The sequence below is a fragment of the Nelusetta ayraudi genome, unplaced genomic scaffold (genome assembly GCF_046127955.1).
Source record: "Nelusetta ayraudi isolate G7.1 ecotype Tasmania unplaced genomic scaffold, CSIRO-AGI_Nayr_v1 ptg000173l, whole genome shotgun sequence".
Taxonomy (NCBI): domain Eukaryota; kingdom Metazoa; phylum Chordata; class Actinopteri; order Tetraodontiformes; family Monacanthidae; genus Nelusetta; species Nelusetta ayraudi.
Window position 1 is genome coordinate 81,866 of NW_027466222.1, and position 18,649 is coordinate 100,514.

General features: G+C 47.2%; 2 protein-coding genes across 4 annotated transcripts; one reads left to right on the top strand and one right to left on the bottom strand.

The window, feature by feature from the left end:
• Positions 1-116: 116 nt before the first annotated feature.
• polg (polymerase (DNA directed), gamma) lies at positions 117-9,771 on the top strand. Its single transcript, XM_076014749.1, has 23 exons — positions 117-347; positions 631-1,232; positions 1,311-1,506; positions 1,584-1,751; positions 1,835-1,981; positions 2,430-2,509; positions 2,586-2,768; positions 2,842-2,975; positions 3,064-3,187; positions 3,291-3,515; positions 4,156-4,273; positions 4,439-4,525; positions 4,941-5,048; positions 5,164-5,324; positions 5,397-5,450; positions 5,552-5,669; positions 5,753-5,888; positions 6,102-6,348; positions 6,808-6,930; positions 7,033-7,201; positions 7,643-7,851; positions 8,182-8,342; positions 8,758-9,771. Exons 2-23 carry the CDS (start codon positions 661-663, stop codon positions 8,820-8,822), a joined length of 3,585 nt encoding a protein of 1,194 aa, XP_075870864.1. The 5' UTR covers positions 117-347; positions 631-660; the 3' UTR covers positions 8,823-9,771.
• On the bottom strand, positions 8,839-18,602 carry fanci (FA complementation group I). 3 transcript variants are annotated; one of them, XM_076014748.1, is made up of 38 exons: positions 18,461-18,602; positions 18,222-18,321; positions 18,058-18,130; positions 17,771-17,901; positions 17,521-17,674; positions 17,369-17,426; positions 17,122-17,163; positions 16,867-16,990; positions 16,688-16,773; positions 16,468-16,600; positions 16,247-16,324; positions 16,028-16,164; positions 15,698-15,878; positions 15,526-15,613; positions 15,317-15,447; positions 15,155-15,225; positions 14,932-15,046; positions 14,728-14,850; positions 14,489-14,557; positions 14,307-14,408; positions 14,038-14,220; positions 13,566-13,687; positions 13,322-13,483; positions 12,371-12,550; positions 12,104-12,270; positions 11,610-11,677; positions 11,383-11,499; positions 11,242-11,293; positions 11,025-11,152; positions 10,803-10,868; positions 10,368-10,464; positions 10,089-10,273; positions 9,940-9,996; positions 9,793-9,852; positions 9,494-9,559; positions 9,279-9,374; positions 9,069-9,170; positions 8,839-8,976 (listed from the first exon to the last, which is right to left on the bottom strand). In XM_076014748.1, exons 2-38 carry the CDS (start codon positions 18,312-18,314, stop codon positions 8,899-8,901), a joined length of 3,975 nt encoding a protein of 1,324 aa, XP_075870863.1. In that variant the 5' UTR covers positions 18,315-18,321; positions 18,461-18,602; the 3' UTR covers positions 8,839-8,898. The 3 variants fall into 3 exon arrangements, with proteins under 3 accessions (XP_075870863.1, XP_075870862.1, XP_075870861.1); XM_076014747.1 differs by having other exon boundaries at positions 8,839-8,967; positions 9,069-9,374; XM_076014746.1 differs by having other exon boundaries at positions 9,069-9,374.
• Positions 18,603-18,649: the final 47 nt, after the last annotated feature.

An 18,649-nucleotide genomic window follows, 5' to 3' on the forward strand; every position in this document is an offset into this window, starting at 1 on the left:
TAATAGCCGGTACTTTGTCTACCGATTTCGATCCCCCACCCACAGCTTGTTTTAATCACTTTGTTCAAACGGAGACCTCCGCACCGCTAGGTGCCGCTAAGACGTGTTGCTATCCCCCTGTTTGGCATGCGTTAGCAGGGGGCAGAGACACCGCAGTGTTTGACTGCTGAGCGCCGCCGATAAACTTTCCAAAAGTGGTTGAGTACATGCCTTTAAACACACATGGAGTGAGGAGTCTTTGCATTCGACGGCTACGCGGATAGGGAGGAAATGCCTGCGAATATTTACATCTTCCCCGCCAGTGTTCTGTTGAAGGTTAGCTTTGGTTAGACAACAAAACTGAGCAGGTTGGTCGTTTTGAGTAACTTATTGAGAATGATTGTTTCTTCTATGGTTAGTTTATCGAACCTGCTTCGTGACTTACTTGATTTCGTTTCACCTTGTTGTTCGGTAATAGACATGACTGATGATGTGCGCGTCCGTATACTGTGTGCTCCTCAGCAACGTCCCGCAGTTAAACGCATATGTGCTCGTGTTCTAAGTTTTGTTTTTGTTTTTCCTTCAATTCAAGAGGTGAACTAGAACAAAGTCGTGTCGTGTCCTGACTCCGATCTTGTGGATATTGTCCAGGTAACTCTGGCGTGACGTCCTCATGAGGTGATGCTGCAGGTTTCACGCTGTCTTCCGCAAAGGATCTCCATCGGCCCACAATGGACCAGTCTGCGCTGCCTTTACTCCACCAAGCCGGACTCCATCCGGGGAGAGGACGCCGCAGAGACCCGCAGGAACCCCCTTAACATCCAGATGTTATCAAAGAACCTCCACAGGCAGATCTTCCGTGGGCTCGAACCAGAGTACAGGGAGGACGACGTGGAGCGCAGCGTTTGCCACCTGCAGAAACACCAGCTGTGGGGCAAAGACACTTCGCTGCTGCCAGATGTGGAGCTGAAACTTCCAAAAATGTACGGCAAGAACATTGATGAGCACTTTCGTACCTTGGCGCAGACGCAGAGTCTCCCCTACCTTGAAGCCGCCCACACGCTGCAGGTGGCGAAGCTCCCTCCCATGCCGCAGGAGTGGAAGTGGGAGGCCGGCTGGACTCGTTACGAGCCCGGTGGTCAGAGTCAGAAGGTGGACTTCCCCAAGGAGACGGCAATGGTCTTTGACGTGGAAGTTTGCATGTCGGAGGGACAGTGTCCCACTCTGGCTGTAGCTGTGTCTCCCACTAACTGGTAAAGAACAAGCTACCTCAGAATGTTGTAAAACAATGTGATATACATTTACTTATATTCATATTTCTTTTACTTGAGGTACTCCTGGTGCAGCAAGCGTCTGATTGAGGAGCGCTACTCCTGGTCAAACCAGCTGACCCTGGCTGACCTTATTCCCCTGGAGACGCCCGTCAACTCTGTGAACCCGTCGGCCGGTCGGTGGAAGGAAATACTTGTAGTGGGCCATAATGTCAGTTTTGACCGATCCTTCATCAAGGAGCAATACTTACTGAAGGCAAGTATTGAAATGTGGCCCTACCTTCTATATATATGGGAGTTGTGCCAAGATGGTCTTTTTTTTTTGTTTTTAAGGGTTCCAAAGTGCGTTTCATGGACACCATGAGCCTTCACATGGCCATCTCCGGACTGACTGGGTTTCAGCGTACACTGTGGATGGCCTGTAAGCTGGGCAAGAAGAGGGGGCTTCAGGACGTCAAGCAACATTTGAAAAAAGCTGGGCAAAAAAAGCAGGGACCCTCGGTGTGTGCACATGATATTGCGATGTTTGCCAACGTACCGTATATGATTGAATTACTTGTCAAAGTAACACCTTTCCTATGTAGATTGGCTCCTGGGACTGGGTGAACATCAGCAGCATTAACAACCTGGCAGATGTCCATTCTCTGTACGTCGGAGGGCCTCCCCTGCAGAAGGAGGCCAGAGAGATATTTGTGAAGGGTAGCATGGTGGATGTCAGGAACAACTTCCAGGTCAGAGAGTCATTACACAACAAATATATATGTAAAACAACAAAAACAATAACCACAGCGACAAAACACTTTAGACAGTAATGTAAATGCTTAAGCCCATTACAACATTTCACAGCAACAGTTGCCACAACAATAACAAAACACAACGACTACTACAACTAAGTATCAGCAGAAAGCTGTTCAGTGAAGAGATTCAAGAACTTTATTCGTCACATGCTCGTGCAGGATGTGCAGCGAAATGACAAAAGTCTGAAAAGATGGCTTTTCAGAAAGGTTGTGAGACAACGCTTTCTATTTTCTTTAATAATATGCCCTGGCAAGGTGTTTCCATTCAACCCGTGTCTCTGTACACTGTGGTGCTTTGCAGCATATTTGTTCTCACCTCAACTGTTGATTTCTGTATGCAGTGTTGTTCAGACGCTAATGCGGCCTTTGGTGACCTCTACAGGAGCTGATGCAGTATTGCGCCCTTGACGTTGAAGCTACACATCAGGTCTTTGTAGAGCAGCTTCCTCTTTTCCAGGAAAGGTTGGTCATTCTCACCTCATAATCATTATTTTCTCGCCTTTCCAGGAGGATCCTAATGTTTGTCTCTTTTTACAAGATGTCCTCATCCAGTGACGTTTGCTGGCATGCTAGAGATGGGCGTGAGCTACCTCCCTGTCAATCAAAGCTGGTGCCGCTACCTGGAGGACTCTCAGGATGTTTATGAGGAGCTCCAGCGAGAGATGAAGAAGTCTCTCATGGCTCTGGCAGATGATGCGTGTCAGCTGCTGCATGATGACAGGTGAATTTTTTCACGCCACAGTTTAAAATGGTTATTTGTGAAAGGTTTACCATCCCTGTGTGTTGGTTTCTAGGTTCAAAGAAGACCCCTGGCTCTGGGATCTGGAGTGGGATGTGCAGGAGTTCAAGCAGAAAAAGGTGGCAGTGAGCAAGAAGAAAAGTGGCAAGAAGACACCAGCTGCTACTCCTCTTCCAGAAATAGAAGAAGGTACGAGCCTTGTGTTGCTACTGCTGTTCATTTGAAACCGCTAAGACATTTTTATGCATGAGGCCTAAGATACAGACAACCTCACTAGATCCAGGCCCACCCTCTGAGGAAGAACTGGCAGGCCCCTGCCCCAGCAGGTCTGCTGTGGAGAAGTTGAAGGAAACTGTGAGTCGGCTTCCTAAGAGAAGACAACATCTTCCAGGACACCCAGGGTAAAACTGCTCCCAGACAATCTCCTCGCCGTTAACATTTCTGCTTTCCAGCAACCACTGATGGACGTCTCTCTTCTTTTTAACACCTCCCTGCCTGCCTCAGCTGGTATCGCAAGCTGTGTGAGAAGATGTCTGAGGAGGACAGCTGGTCCCCTGGAGCCAGCCTCATCAGCCTGCAGATGAGAGTCACTCCAAAGCTGATGGGTTTGACATGGGATGGATTCCCTCTGCATTACACAGAGAAACACGGCTGGGGCTACTTGGTGCCGGGGCGCAGGGACAACCTGGTGGCTCCGGAGGAAACTACTGGGCCGGTGTGCCCTCACAGGTACAGTCACACAGAAACACAGAGTCAGACGGAAATAATGGATTGCATCCACAGGAGCTGCGTTTCCATGCTCAAAACCTAAATATCGCAATAAGAAACTGGTGATGGAAGCAGCTCAACTTGGAAAGAACTCTCAAATATGGCTAAAAGGTTTTGATGCTCTCATGAGGAGGTTTTTCAGACATATCCATACAGAGGTATATCGCAAAAGTGTCATGGAAACACTTTTTTGGCATTTACATGTCAGCGGACGTGATGTACAGGGTCACATGACCAGTTCACTGACCAGTGAAAATGGCGTGTTATGTTTGGACCGAGCAGGAGACAGAATTTCTTTTATAAGTAATCAAAGAGAAAAATATAACAACCATTCTGGACAGCAAACAACATCAAAATGTAGGTTTATGCAAGAGATTTTGTACCTCCATCCTCCTCGCAGTGGGGTCTCACTGGACCAGATTTGACGAGAATTCCGGCTTATGTACTTCACACCATTCAATGGAAACGCCTGCAAAGTCACAATTGTACTTTGTCGAAATCTTAGGAATATCACTTTTATTTTGTGTAAAAGTGTCACGGAAACGCAGCTAGAGATCTCCAAAGCTTGCGACGTGTCACCAGGCAGCGTTTTCTCTCACAGAGCCATCGAGAGAATTTACAAAGAGCACTGTGAGGATAACAGCAAAGAGCAGCCGGATTACCTGGACAGCGACCCCTCAGACGACCTCATGTTGACCGACAGCACAGTGTGGGCAAAGGTACGTGGACCTGTTACATTGTATATCTGCACTGTATGTCATGTCATTCCTTATCATTTTCAAGAGCGTTCACTGAGAGGAATGATTTGCGTCGATCACTGATCGGACCTCAGATGTGACGGTTGATTGATCGTCTCTGTGCTGTGTTTCTTGTGTCGTCTGAAGGTGGAACAGTTGGATTCCCAGGACAGACTGGTCGAGGAAAATGGAAGGAGGGCAGTACATTGGGTAACTGGGATTCATCTTAATCCTGTAAGTCTACAGTGTTGTCTACACCAAGCTGAACCACAACATTTAATCTCTGGCCTTTTTTTGTTGGTTTAGTTTTGCGTTCAGTGTGTAACCGTAAGATGCTGTGATAATCAACTGCAATAAAACTATTTGCACAGTTTATTTATTCATATACGATTTTATAACTATGTTTATGTAATTGTTTTTTTAAAACTTCAGTTGCACTTTATCTCGTTTTTTAAACTTTTACCTAATGTGTATGCTGCTACTTGAGAGATGTTGCCAAACGGAATTTCATTGTATTGAGTACAAATGACAATAAAGCTTCTTCTTCTTCTAATCATGCTGGCAACAAGGCTCATCTTTACATCCCGTTCTTGTGATCAAGATGAATAATCGTGACATGGTTCACTTCTTCTGTCTGCCACGGTCCAAGGATCCACCACATGCCTCAGAGCAGAGTCAGTGCCATTATCACCATGGAAACGGCCCCTACACCGACGTCGACATCCCGGGCTGCTGGTTCTTTAAGTTGCCACACAAGGTAAAGTTACCACGGGACATCTCAGTCCATCATTGAATCACACACTATTTCTTACTGAACATGTTTTTGCTTTGTTCGTTGTCATGGTGGTGGTTGTTTTTTTGTTTTTTTTAAGGATGGCAATCACAACAACGTGGGCAGTCCCTTTTCAAAAGACTTCCTGTCCAAGATGGAAGACGGCACTATGAGGGCGGGACGCGGCGGCACCAACGCTGCTCGAGCTCTGGAGATCAACAAAATGATCTCCTTCTGGAGGAACGCCCACAAACGCATCAGGTAGCATCACTCGCTATCGTGATGTCACTTTGTCTGCTGAGAAGCGGCGTTGACTTTGTCTCTGCGTTGCAGCTCCCAGAGGGTGCTGTGGCTGCGGAAGGGAGAACTTCCTCATGTTGTTAGAAGGTTTGTGTCGCACTTTTAACAGTGTCCGGGTTCGACTGCCTGCCACTAAAGTGGATCCAGGTGGCATTCATGTGTGCGTCGCCCACTTCTGTCTCTTAAAGACACAAAGATTTCGACAAGGAGGCCCAGTACGGCGCCATACTACCTCAGGTCATCACGGCGGGAACCGTCACCCGGCGGGCCGTGGAGCCGACGTGGCTGACCGCCAGCAACGCTCAGGTACGACCCGAGGACAAACCCAAACCCTGCGCTTGACTCGCCTGAAGTAGGAGCCAAAATCAAGCTGTTTGTTGCGCCCGCAGCGGGACCGAGTGGGCAGCGAGCTGAAAGCCATGGTGCAGGTGCCGCCCGGGTACCACCTGGTGGGGGCCGACGTGGACTCGCAGGAGCTGTGGATCGCCGCCGTGCTGGGAGAGGCCCACTTCGCCCGCATGCACGGTGAGATTGCCGACCTTTGACCCGTCCTTCCACTGAAAGCGTCTGCGGCGTGTTGGCGCTTAGAAACCGTGCTGTCCCACCAAGTGGTGGCGTCTAGCAAGGCAGCTCGATCGTTCACGCCAGGATTCGCAAGATTGTGCGACAACTCGAGTAGTTCGTAGTAGTAGTAGTGGCTCATATTTAAAGAAAACCCTTGTCTCCGCCCGGCTGCAGGCTGCACGGCGTTCGGCTGGATGACCCTGCAGGGAAAGAAGAGCCAAGGCACCGACCTGCACAGCCGCACGGCCGAAACGGTGGGCATCAGCCGCGAGCACGCCAAGGTCTTCAACTACGGACGCATCTACGGAGCGGGACAGCCCTTCGCCGAGCGGCTGCTGCTGCAGTTCAACCACCGCCTCAGTCAGACAGAAGCCTCCAGCAAGGCCAGGCAGATGTACGCCTTGACCAAGGGCATACGCAGGTCGGTACCCAAGTCACTGAGTTGGATGTTTGACTAAACGTCACCGGGATGTCAAATTGACTTTAGCAGGGTGCCCTGCTGTGTGTCTCAATATGTTTTGTGTAAAGTATACTCTGTTAAAAGTGAAAGTACTGTTTCAACTCCTTCCAAGCAACAATAACAATTATAATTAATAAGTGAATCACTTCAAACAGAATTTGTATCTTTTAAACAAAAGTACAGAAAGTAGAGATATCTGTGTACAAATGTAGGTAGTAAAAGTAAAAAGTTGACAGAAAAATACTTTATAAATAAAGAACAGATACCTAAACAATCTACTCAAGTACAGTAACAAAGTGTTTGTATTTCATTACTTCCCACTTTCAGAGATTTCTCTAAAAAAGGGTGAACTTCAACTTTTACAAGTTCAAAGGTTTTGCATATTGCAGTGTAGAGTGCCGGTTCTGCATGTTTTCCCAGATACCAACTGTCTGAAGAGGGCGAGTGGCTGGTGGGTGAACTGGGCGTGGAGGTGGAGCGGGACGAACACGGGAGCGTCTCCCTGCAGGACCTGCGGAGAATCAACAGGCTGGCGTCTCAGAGGTGAGGGCGCGAGCAGCACGTGGAAACAGATGTGACTTGACGTCTTGGAACCGTATTCTTCTATTCTCTCTCTCTTCTCTGCGCCTCTTTGAAACCCTCCAGCTCGCGGCGAAAGAAGTGGGAGCTGGTGGAGAAGCGCGAGTGGGCCGGAGGGACGGAGTCGGACATGTTCAATAAGCTGGAGGACATCGCTCATTCTGGCCAGCCGGCCACTCCGGTGCTGGGCTGCAGGATCAGCAGAGCACTGGAGCCTGGAGCAGTGCAGGACGAGGTGGGAGGAAGTCACTCTGTGAACCTGTGTTGCACCACAGACCAGTTTAATGTCTGGCAATGTTTTCAGGGACCAGCCTTTAAGGTGTATAAAAGAGATAAATGCAACAAATGAACACATGACAACTGTCATATTTTCTTCATATAATAATACATAATAATATCCCATTTATTATTATATATGATGATGTATAGTAATATTGATACATGTGAATCCACTGTCTACTTGTTTGCAACTTTATTAGTCAACAACATGACAGGAGTGATATATGCTGTTTTTCTTGGGTCTTTGGTCTTCAAGTGGAGAAGCAGTTTTGAAGGCTTCGTTGCCTCATTGGAGAGCCGGTCACTGCACATAATGCTGTTTATCCAGCCAGGCCTCCACTTCCTGGACGTGCAGTCTTTAAGAGTGGTGTCTTTGTGTGCTGCTGCACTCCCTCAGTTCATCACCAGCAGAGTGAACTGGGTGGTCCAGAGCTCTGCCGTGGACTACCTTCACCTGATGCTGGTGGCCATGAAGTGGCTCTGCGAGGAGCACGACGTCGACGCCCGTTTCTGCATCAGCATCCACGACGAGGTGCGCTACCTGGTGTGCAGCGAGGACCGCCACCGGGCGGCGCTGGCGCTGCAGATCACCAACCTGCTCACCAGGTCGGCTCAGTTTTAATATAAACGCGTCTTTGACATTAAAGCTCCAGTGTGTAAAATTTTAAAGGCAGCCCTGCTGACAGCACCTTTCATATTTAGGCCACTGTTAGGTGGACTTCCTTAGAAAATGGCAGTGCAAGATGGCAGCGAACCTTTATTGCTTTATTGAATGTATATTATTTTATAGATATGAGTATATAAATATTCTAAGGGTAGGAAAACCTAATTATTTTTATTGTACTGCGAGTGTAGTAGTTTATTAATGTATTTATGGCCAGAATGTTCAGCTTTTGCAAATTTAAAAATCCTAAATCGATGTGTGTGTGTGTGCAGGTGTATGTTTGCTCACGCCCTGGGCCTGCAGGACCTTCCCCAGTCTGTGGCCTTTTTCAGCGCCGTCGACATCGACCAGTGTCTCAGAAAGGAGGTCCACATGGACTGCGTGACCCCGTCCAACCCAGCGGGCCTGGAACGCAGATACAGCCTATCGCCAGGTGAGTCACCACCCTTCAGTTAGGTTTTCCATATTGCATCTGGAGCACAGATAAGTTATGGAAACAGAATTTTTTTTGTTGTTGACACAAACAGTGACAATTTATTTTTATTACATCACACCACACTCCACTGTGTTACGAGCAAAGATAAAACAGCCATAAAGCACATTCATTTGTAAGAATAAATACAAGTTAACATTAGACCCCATTAGGGAAAAGTGTAAATAAAAAGTATAATAAAAAGCTCTACTCAGTTCTGCAAGCACAAAATGAAGTAAGAATTTGTATTACATTTTAAATGCACTTTGGGCCATGAGGTCATTCAGGTGAGAACTGCCCGGTTAGCAACGAGCCTTTACTTTTGAATCCAGTCAACACAAACCACATGAGAAAACCATGTCCAAATATTGTGCAGGTGAAGCCCTGGACATCTACCAAATCATGGACGTCACCGGAGGATCTCTGAACAAAGGAAAGTAACTCAGCGGAACAAACTCGGCTTTGTCTGAACCAACGACATCGAGGACGTCAAAAACGTGGAGATAAATCGTCACAACTACTGTTTCCTCTTCTTGTGCTTGGGCTCCGGTGTCTCCTCCTCCTCCTCCTCCTCCTCCTGAACTCCCTCCACCTCCTGTGGAAACAGACGCTGTTCTCTCATCCACCACTTGGAAGAAAAAACATTTCAGCAAAAAAGTCGTTGGTCACAACATTAGATTGCGTTACCTCGCCGTTGCTGTCCTGCTCCTGCAGGGCCGCCTCCAGAGTGGCCGTGTTGATGCGGAAATCTCTGGAGGTGCTTTGCTTCATGTACTGCATCAGGTTGACCTGGACATCAAAAGACACACACGTGGTCACCGAAAGGTCTGACAGAGCACACGGCATTGAAACCAGGTCCAGGGATATGTGTGCCGATAGACCATTGTTCAGGCAAACCTTTGATTTCTTTGAGAGCAAAATGAGGAATTTCTCATACTGCTCAATGCTGAAGATCAAGTTGGGGATGGCTTTGGTGTCCCGCAGGAGTTTGGCCTGCCATGAGGACGAAAAGGAAAGAGTTGTACACGTATTTGTTCAAGGCTCTGTAGATCTGCTTGTACAGTCTGTCTACGCTGCTTTATGGAAAGATTTTGAGAGAATTCATTTCTTACAGAAGCAGCTGCGTTCATTTCATTCCTTTTCTTTTTCTTCTTTTCATCCCCATTTTCTTCTCCACCCTAAGCAAAGGCACAGAAGACAACAGCAGCAGCAGTCAGCATTGTTTGCTTGACAAGGTGGGAATAAGTTTTCATACAAGTATTTATTATATGATTTTTGAGGATGGAGGATCTCTCAAAGCACTATTTTTTAAATTGCTTGATATTTATTCACTTACAGCAGAAAACTTCAACACTGATTCAAAGCCAAAATAAATATTTATTTTTCGGTGCACTCTAAGTGCAGTCTTTACCTGTGCGTATGTAATGAACGTGTAGCACTGAGGTGTCAGGTGGGATCCCGACAGTTTGACCTGTGCACAAAACCACAGACGTGCTTGACAACGCTGGATTGAAAAAAAGGTGGTTGGATGGCGGATCAAGACGGCAGCGACACTCACCAGCTTCTCAAAGCGTGCCGGCAGTGCCCCCTGCTGGCTGCTGCACGCCTGAACGTACTGAGAGAACACATGGGAGACGGCGCGTGTCACGTCGGGCAAACTTTCTGCGCTCTGCCGTCGCACAAGCAGGCGGTAAGTTCGGAACCTACGTGTTTGGCCAGCGTGGTGAGGGTTCCGTACGTGCGGGTCAGTCCCCTCAGCAGTGTGACGGAGGAGGTGCCGAGCATCAGAGGCGTCTGCACCAGCTCGCTCAGCGCCGTCAGGAGCGTCCCGAGCTGCAGCGTCACCGCTTTCTCCACCGGATCCTGCTTGTCGTCGGCCTGCGTGGCGTCGCCTGCGAAAAGATTGAAACCCACGTCAACGTACACGGAGAGAGACGCACTGCCCCCCCCCCCCAACCGCGCGCTGGCGTGATGAGGTTTCCTCACCTGAACTCGACCTGTCGGAGGTCGTTTGGCTTTTCTTGCGAGCAAGCAGCCAGTCGACCTCGTCCAGCACTCGGTCAGCCTGCGACAGGCCCAGTAACTGGAGTAGGATAGAAGACCTTTAATGATCCCACAGTGCCTTTCATATTTAGGCCACTGTCAGGTGGGCTTCCTTTAAACATGGTGGCGCAAATAGGGGCAAGACCCTTATTGCCCTATGTATATTCTTACATGTATGAGAACCAGTCTAAGAGGAGAAAAAAAACAATACTTTTTGCTCTACTACGAGTATTCACTTTTATTAATGTATTTATGGGCAGTATCTTAAGCTTTTACCAGTGTAAAAATCATAAATCAAGCCAAATTTTCCACTCTGGATGTTCTAAATGCACAAACAGCCAACGGACATCAAGTGAAAGGACAAAATCAACAACTCACTGCTGCTGTGGTTGCAGTCTTAATGTTGACGACGGCAAAGTGTGACCGCTTCTCCACCTCCACATTCTGATGAGAGTGAGAGAAGAGGAGGAGAACGGCCTCGTATTGATCCCAAGAGATCTGTAGCTTGCTGCTAACGACCGTTCCAACTCAGTGCATCATCTTATTCACATTACGGAGAGGATCTCTTTGTGCCTGCTACCTCTGTGTATTTGCACGCACCTCATCAATGTCTCCCAGCTGGCTGTGGATGTCTTGGCAGAGCTCCAGCAGCAGGCTGACGGGACTCTTGTAGAGGACGTGCAGACTGAAGAGCAGAGACAGCAGACCCTTGCAGAAAGGTGAATCCTCTGTAGGAGACATTAAATAAGACCTCAGCCTCCTCACACCTCTGGCTTCCCCACTGTGGTTAACAACCACAAACTCATCGGTCACCTACCAAAACTTGTCTCCTTGCAGATTTTAACAGTCCACGTGATCATCTGAACAAACTGCAGAGGGACGGACGTGTTAACTGATCAGACGGGAAAACTGCAGAGTTGGTGGTGAGCGGTTGGCTCCCTTCAGTCGTTCAACCCACCTGTTTAGAGGAGGGCTGCAGCTGGCGGGAGAGCACCGTCAAGATGCTCACCAGCAGCTGCGCCTCTTTGCTGTTGAAGTCGTCTTCGCTCCCACTTAGCTGAGCAAACAGCGCCCTCTAATGATGTGTGGAGAAAGTACATACAGGTGAAGAGATCATTTTGGACACACAAACATTTTGAATTTTAACCTTTACATTTTTTTCAATAAAATTTTACTGTCGAGTACCTGAAACTGTCTGATGTAGAAAAAGTTTATCTCCGTTTCGTCATCTGCGTCATTGTCATCCGAGACGTCTGTGGAGAAATCAACAGGCGATGAACCCACTTGCTGTCGGGTGCAGACACCTTTTGCTTTCGCTGTTCATTGTGCGTCTGTGTTGTCGTTGAAATTGTTTATTATTTGTAGGAAAGGACATAACACAAATCAGTACTATACAGTGAACGGTAACAACACAAGCAACACAAATAAAATACAGACAATAAACATGACATAGGAAGTCATTTAAACAAGTTGCAACCTGCGTTTGTGCAGATGTTCAGTGAGGTTTGGTGATACCGTCAATGAAAGCATGAGCAACATGTTTCAGGATATGCAGACAGGGCTTGATTAAAGCAGTTTATGATGGAGAAGATCTAATCTAATGTGTGTGTGTGTGTGTGTGTGTGTGTGTGTGTGTGTGTGTGTGTGTGTGTGTGTGTGTGTGTGTGTGTGTCTCTGACCCATTTTGGAGAGCAGCTGGGACATCTTTTCTGGATATCGCTCCTGGCAGGTGGTGAAGATCCTCAGCAGACCTTCCAGACACATGTAGGAGAGGCTGCAGCGCTTCTCCTTCTTCCCTGCGTCCTCCACCACGCTGGGGATGTTGGTGTAACGCCACATCAGCACGCTGCCGTTAAACAGAGGCAGAGGGGAAAGTGTGCTGTGGGGTGAAAGGGAATCCAGGCCTCCATCCGCAAATGGCTGTGAGTGAAGCCACAGCCTCTGACCTCGTCATGTCACAGAGGAAACGGAATGTTTTGTCTGCGTTCTGCCCGTCCGGCCCGTCCGTGTGTCCGGTTTCCTCCAGCTGCTGGATCTTCTGCACGGCCACGCTGAGTGCGTAACGCACAAAGTCTCCACTAGAGCGCAGCACTGACAGGGCCTCCTCCCTGCTCAGAGTGCTGTCCCTGTGTGCGACAACGTCACAGTGGTTGTAATTAGAATGGAAAATAACGTTCAATGTTGAAAGATACAAAATGATACGTTGTATAAGCCAATCAGATGCAGCCTCTGGTCGCTCAACAAATGCATTTGACTTTACAGAGGGTAAACACACCAGTCACCAACCAGCAGGCTGGAAGTGGGAGCCGAGAATCAACTGAATCAACTCTTCTTGTTGACTTGGTGAGTCAGTTTAAGACGTGTGGACACAAAGTTTTGCCTTTTCTATCATTTCAAGGTCGAGTTCAATGCTTCAATATTCTGCCGATGAACCAACACTGGTGAGCCATGCTGGTTCAACACCTTACAGCTGTGTGCGTATCACGATTGAAGGCTCATGACCCTCCTGCCTGTTATCAAACCAGGTCAGGCTTTGGTGCTGACGGAGCTTTCAGATGGCGAGGAGAGACGACCAACTGCAAACCAGCAATCATGTTCTGGAGGTGTGGTAGGATTTTTCTTTCTTCAAGCACATGAAACTAGCCTGATCCTAAAGCCCATACAGCATTAATCACTTGAAGTACCTACACTAAAGTGTGCAATTGAGATGTGAATTGTTGGGACAATCAATGTGAATATTGCCTATTTCTGGCAGGGAAATGAATTTAAACTGCACTGCTTTAGAAGAATTTAAAGTTGCACTGTGACTATGACTTTAAGTGAGTGTTTCCAGGTCAATACATTATAATTGAATCAGTGTAATCAGAAATTGATGGTATACGGAACTGAGCATTTACCTGAAGAGGACAGTAATTAGGTTGGCTGTGAAGCCCATGGAGAGGAGACTGCGGGGGATCTTGTGTGAGGGGACTCGACCCTTCCCAGATTTCTCCCTCAAGATCTCAGACAACTTGTGGTGGCGGTTGAAGAGCTCCAGAAGTTCCTCGAAGCCGCTTTTACTGCCACAGGTGCACACAGAGGAAACAACCTGAGTCCCCACTCTGCTGTCACCATGTTACAAAACAGGAGAGGCCTCTTCACCTGTAGTTTGCGTTGATGAAGTTGTACTCCATCAGCACCTCGTACACTCCCATCACCAGGATGGCGTAGATGTTATTCTTGGTGCCAACGCTGGTTACCGTCGAGAACTCGGCCGACTTGTCCTGGTGAACAGACAGAAAACGTCTATCTGAGAGGTTTTCTTGCAGAAGCTCCAGACGATGAATGACTCAGCTTACAAACTTTTTTTTGAAGGAATGGCAATAGCTGGCAATTTTACAACAGAAACTACTTTCCTAATACTTTAACTGAATATAAATATTTGCAACAATACACCTCCCTGCAGCCATTGCACCTTGTAACTTGCTCCTCCATTCATTGTTACCTGAAACGGCCAGCTGCTCAAGACATAATTGTGTGGCGGCTATCAACAGTGAGGGGTCACCCAGCGGTTATCAGTCACACTGCAGGGTTATAAAGCCCAATATTGTACATCCCTGACTTGAATCTATACCAGTTCAAAGTCTTCAAGTTCACTCTTGATCATGCGCCGTGTCATGCTGTCCAAGATAGTCTGGAGTTCAGACTGGTATCCTTCTTCGTCCTCCTCCTCCTCATCGTCGTCGTCACCGTTGACAGAACGGTGCAGGCTCTGCAGCCATAGGCGACAGTGCACAGTGCAGCTCAGCAGGTGGGCCTTCAAGACAGGAAACAACAACAAAAACAGGATTTTAACAAACCCTTAACACGCTTTTTCAACCAATCAATCAATCTGGAGATTACCAGTGGCTCCTGGAGATACACTTGGTCACCGTGGGCCGTGATGCATGGTTCCAATTTCACTGGTGGCAGCAGGTCCTGTTCAGGCTCGTAGTATCTTTTCAGCTGGAAGTGCACAAGTCAACAGTTAGGGCCGCTGCGGATAACTTGAAAAACAGGCCAATCGTCCAGTCGCACAAACGCACCTGTGTGAAGAGGGTCTGCATGATGGAGCTCGCCAGCTGAGAGTTGCGACGAAGAACGTCGTAGAAGCCCTGAAAAAAAAAAAAAAACAGAATTAGAGTTAAACAGAGATTTAAGCTGCAAAACACGGAGTGTATGTTGCTGACAAGTTAATATGGAATTTTAAAAGTCGAGTGCAAAATGGTGACTGTAGGTAAACAGTGAAATATGAACACACAGAGCACTAGGAGAGACCTCTGACCTCATAGAGCATGAGGCGCACATCAGCCTGCTGGCCGAGGCAGCGGCGCAGACTGTTGAGGATCTCCAGGCAAAAAGCTTCGTTGGCAGCAGAGTTGTAACGAGAGTGAACGTCCACCTGGATCTGATGACAGGTTTCGGCACACGGTTTATTTTAACGTTGAATCACGTCACAAACAGCACATACTCTGGTCTTGACACCTACCTGGCTGGATGAGACGGCCTGGCTGCACTGGCTGGACGACAAGCTGCCCAACACTTTGAAGTTCTTCAGCAGCAACAAGAAACCAGTGACTGCAGACTTCCTGCCATCGAGTTGGCTGGTAAAGAATCACACCATGAAAGGATTATTGCTTGGAAGTGAATCATGCATCTGATGCATTTCCTGCACTGAAAGCCATCCTACTGATTGTACGAGCTGCACACACCTGGAAAACATGGCCTTGCGGAGAACAAGAATCAACGCGTCTTTCAGGGACATGCTGACTTTAAGCAGAGGCTGATGAATGAATGGGAAAGAAGTCATGAACAACAGGAACAAATCCCGCTCCAGTTTGTCTGTGCCTGTGTATGTGTGTGTTTTCAGGTACCTGAATGGCCTTCAGCAAACCTTGGACAGTTGTCAAGGGCAAGTACGACAGATGGTCAAAAGTCTCTGTCAGTCTGGCTGATGACTCAAGGAGCATCATGGGAGCGGAGATCACAATGTCAGAGAAAAGGTCTGCGAGTACAGATGAGAAGACAGTCAAGAAAAAAATTCCATGGAAGCAGTGGGACTCGCTTTTCAACTGAGGTTTACCCAAATAATGAGAGACCGGGGAAGCCGTCTTTGTCACCAGTCGATTCAACACCTGCTCCAGTATCTCTCCTCTGATCGGCTCATGCATCTGGAAATGTGTGCGAGTTATTGTTTTGATTTCATTTTTAATTGTACAAATGATAGTAATTCCTTGCATATTAAAAAAAACTACCTTGAAGCCCTGCAGCAGCACCCGCCGTCCCAGCTTACACGCCAGCTGAGCCGGGGTCCGTGCTACAGTGGCCGATCCTTCCACAGTCTTCCCGAAAGGTCCCGGTTTGGGTCCAAATGAGTCCATGAGGAAGAAGCCTAGCTGCACCAGGCCCTGAGTCACATGATCCCAACCGAACACACTGCAGATCAGAAGAGCAGGATTAGTTCCATGTGAAAACAACTACAAATGGCAACATGGGAAAAGACCAGTGACCAAACTGAACATTTTAACTTGTTTAATGAGGATTAGAAACAGTTTTGGTTTTCACATCATTTCTGAGAGTCTCACCTGTTTTTGACCGTGTCCAGAACCATCTGAGCCACACTGCAGTGTCCTGGCAGGAGGTCCTGCAGGAATTTTGAGCCCTGCTGAAGCTGCTCGTCCTTAAAGTTTTTGATGATGGCTCCTTTCAGGAGGTCAAACACCTCCACCAGACAGGAAGAAAATGTTAGCAGAATTTTTTTTTTTTTTTTTACAGAGTACAGATGTTTACACTGCATTTCTCACCTGCTCCTCATACCGCTGGATCCGCGCCACTGACAGCAACAAGGCCACACTGAATGGACACAGGTCTCCAGAAGATGTCTGTGAAAATGTCAATAACGACTGATTTATTTTGCCAGACGGATGTGTCATTAGTCCAATGGATTTTGTAAATATTCCATCTGGTTTGTCAGTATACAATACAAAAGAAGGAATAAGAGCGCGTTGAGGCAGAAGAAAATAACCTTAAAGCTTTTGAGGAATTCCCTCCCCAGTTCATGGTCGAGTCTTATTGCAAAGACTATGTGGAGGATGGAGGTTCCTTCTACATGCCGCAACTCATCTTGTGGAATGGACTGCACCTCAAGATCCAGATTCCTGAGCACGGAACGATAAGAGCAGACAAACAGAATGAGGAGGCCAAGATCAAGAATAAGAGCGGCTATTTGTGAGTGAACCACCTACTCTCCATCTTTCTGCTCTTCTTTCTGCCGGACATCTTGCTCCTTGAAATAACTGACAATGCCATCCAAGATCTGTTTCTTACAACCCTGAAGAGCACAGACCAAGGCGGAAAGTCAGATCACTGGGACAGATGGCGCGGCTCGATAACGTATCTCGATGACAGCAGTCTGTTCCTAAACCTTTGCTGATAAAAGAAGCAGCTGATAAACCAGCGGTGGGATCTCCTGCAGATCCAGTTTAGTGAACATCCTCAGCACTTTCTCCACCAAAAACCGCAATTCGTCGGCCGACAAGGGCACATCCCTGGCATGAGACAGCATGAAGTATCAAACATTGCACTTTATGCAAAGAAACAGAAAGAACGCAAACGTGGCGCAGCAATAAAATCCGAACAGTATCTGAGAACAAGATGACCTGATGACGAAAGGTGTTACCTGAACATGGTAGTCAGATGAATTACACACTGTGGATCCCATCTGATTTAGGAAAAAAAAACAAATACAATGAATGAATTCTACTACAGTTGTTTCAATTACACAGCTGCAGCTAGATTAAAGCTTCAGATTTAAATACATGATCTCAAAAGGAACAGTGGGAGAGTTGTCATTACTGCTTACATATGTGTATAGTCTAAAACAAAGCTTTGACACTGCTAGACATGTTGACACCTGATGTCATCACCTGCTCGAGCAGAGGCTGTTGATCAGCTGCTTCTTGTATTCTTCACCATTCAGTTCACCTAAAATCATAAGAAGCAGAAAAAAAAGATATGCAGATAACACTACGCCTGACTCTGATGAGTCACAACATTCAGTGTGGAAGTTTGCACTTACCTTTACCATACGTGAGAGCTTCGCAGGCAGAGAGAGCTGTGAGCACAGTAGGAAAAAGCTCCAAGGATTTCCCACTGCCCATTTTTCCAGCCTTGATGGCATCGACAAAAAGAGACGCCAGTTGTGCAAGGCAGGACCCGTTCAGTGTGTGAGTCTGTGAGAGACATTTCAGATCCGAGCAGTTACACAGATCTTGATGTGTTCCAGCGTCATTATTCAGAGTGAACTGCAGAGGAGCAGCGTCTTCTACCTCCAGCATCAGGAGCCCGATGATGTCAGCTGCAACCTCAGCTTGAAGATCCCCAGATTCACACAGAGGAATACAGTGTTGGTACACGAGAAGTCTGCGGTTTGAGCCTTCGGTGGAGTTGGTCGGGGAACCTGCACACAAGAATACTTTTTCTTACTTGGAGACTGTGGCATTGTGTGGAACTTTTGAAACCAATAGGGTAGTATTACAAAAGTACCTGATGGCCAAGTGATGGATGTGTGATATGATGTTTAATTACTTAACTCCTTGCTACTGTGTGAACCTACCCATAAATATGCCTTTCATCATTGTCCCGATCTTCTTACAATTGAGGGCACCTTGGGTAATCAACGTTTTGAGCTAGAAGGTAAATCAGTGAAATCGGTGTGTTACAAACAAATCACTGCATTCTAAGTTTTCGTTCAAGTACAATCAACGTGGCGGATGTTACCTGTTCATTAGTAAAGGAGGAGAAGAAGTTCTGAAGTTCGTCGGTGCTGTCTCGCTCGGAGAGACTAATTATTTTGTCGATTTCAGCTCTCATGATTCACCTGCATTAAGAATGAATCGGAAAATGGTCACCATGTTGTCCAGTCTTCGTTTCCGAAAAGGTGCAAAGTTACACAAATAAAACATTGCATATAATGAATTAGCTCATTTGGATATTGATAGTAAGATATTAAATATTACCTGTAAAGTTCGTGAAACCTAAAGTCGGGCGGTGGGATCTGTGTTGACGCTTTCACAACACATGACGAATTTCCCGCTCGCTCACACTTCCTGTTTTGCAGTGGGGTTGCCATGTTCTTCTGCGTATATCCCCCATTATGTTTGGTCGTCGCTGGACAAAAAACACTGGTGAACAATAAAATAGGCGTG

Bases quoted from the DNA above. Each gene is read 5' to 3' on its own strand.
- polg (XM_076014749.1), top strand. From the start codon at position 661: ATGCTGCAGGTTTCACGCTGTCTTCCGCAAAGGATCTCCATCGGCCCA. The intron at 1,507-1,583 runs GCAAGTATTGAA...TTTGTTTTTAAG, and splicing joins AGGAGCAATACTTACTGAAG to GGTTCCAAAGTGCGTTTCAT. The intron at 2,976-3,063 runs GTACGAGCCTTG...CAACCTCACTAG, and splicing joins TCTTCCAGAAATAGAAGAAG to ATCCAGGCCCACCCTCTGAG.
- fanci (XM_076014746.1), bottom strand. From the start codon at position 18,314: ATGAGAGCTGAAATCGACAAAATAATTAGTCTCTCCGAGCGAGACAGC. The intron at 16,601-16,687 runs GTAGGTGGTTCA...TTCCGTGCTCAG, and splicing joins GAAGAGCAGAAAGATGGAGA to GAATCTGGATCTTGAGGTGC. The intron at 11,500-11,609 runs GTACTCGACAGT...ACACATCATTAG, and splicing joins TCTACATCAGACAGTTTCAG to AGGGCGCTGTTTGCTCAGCT.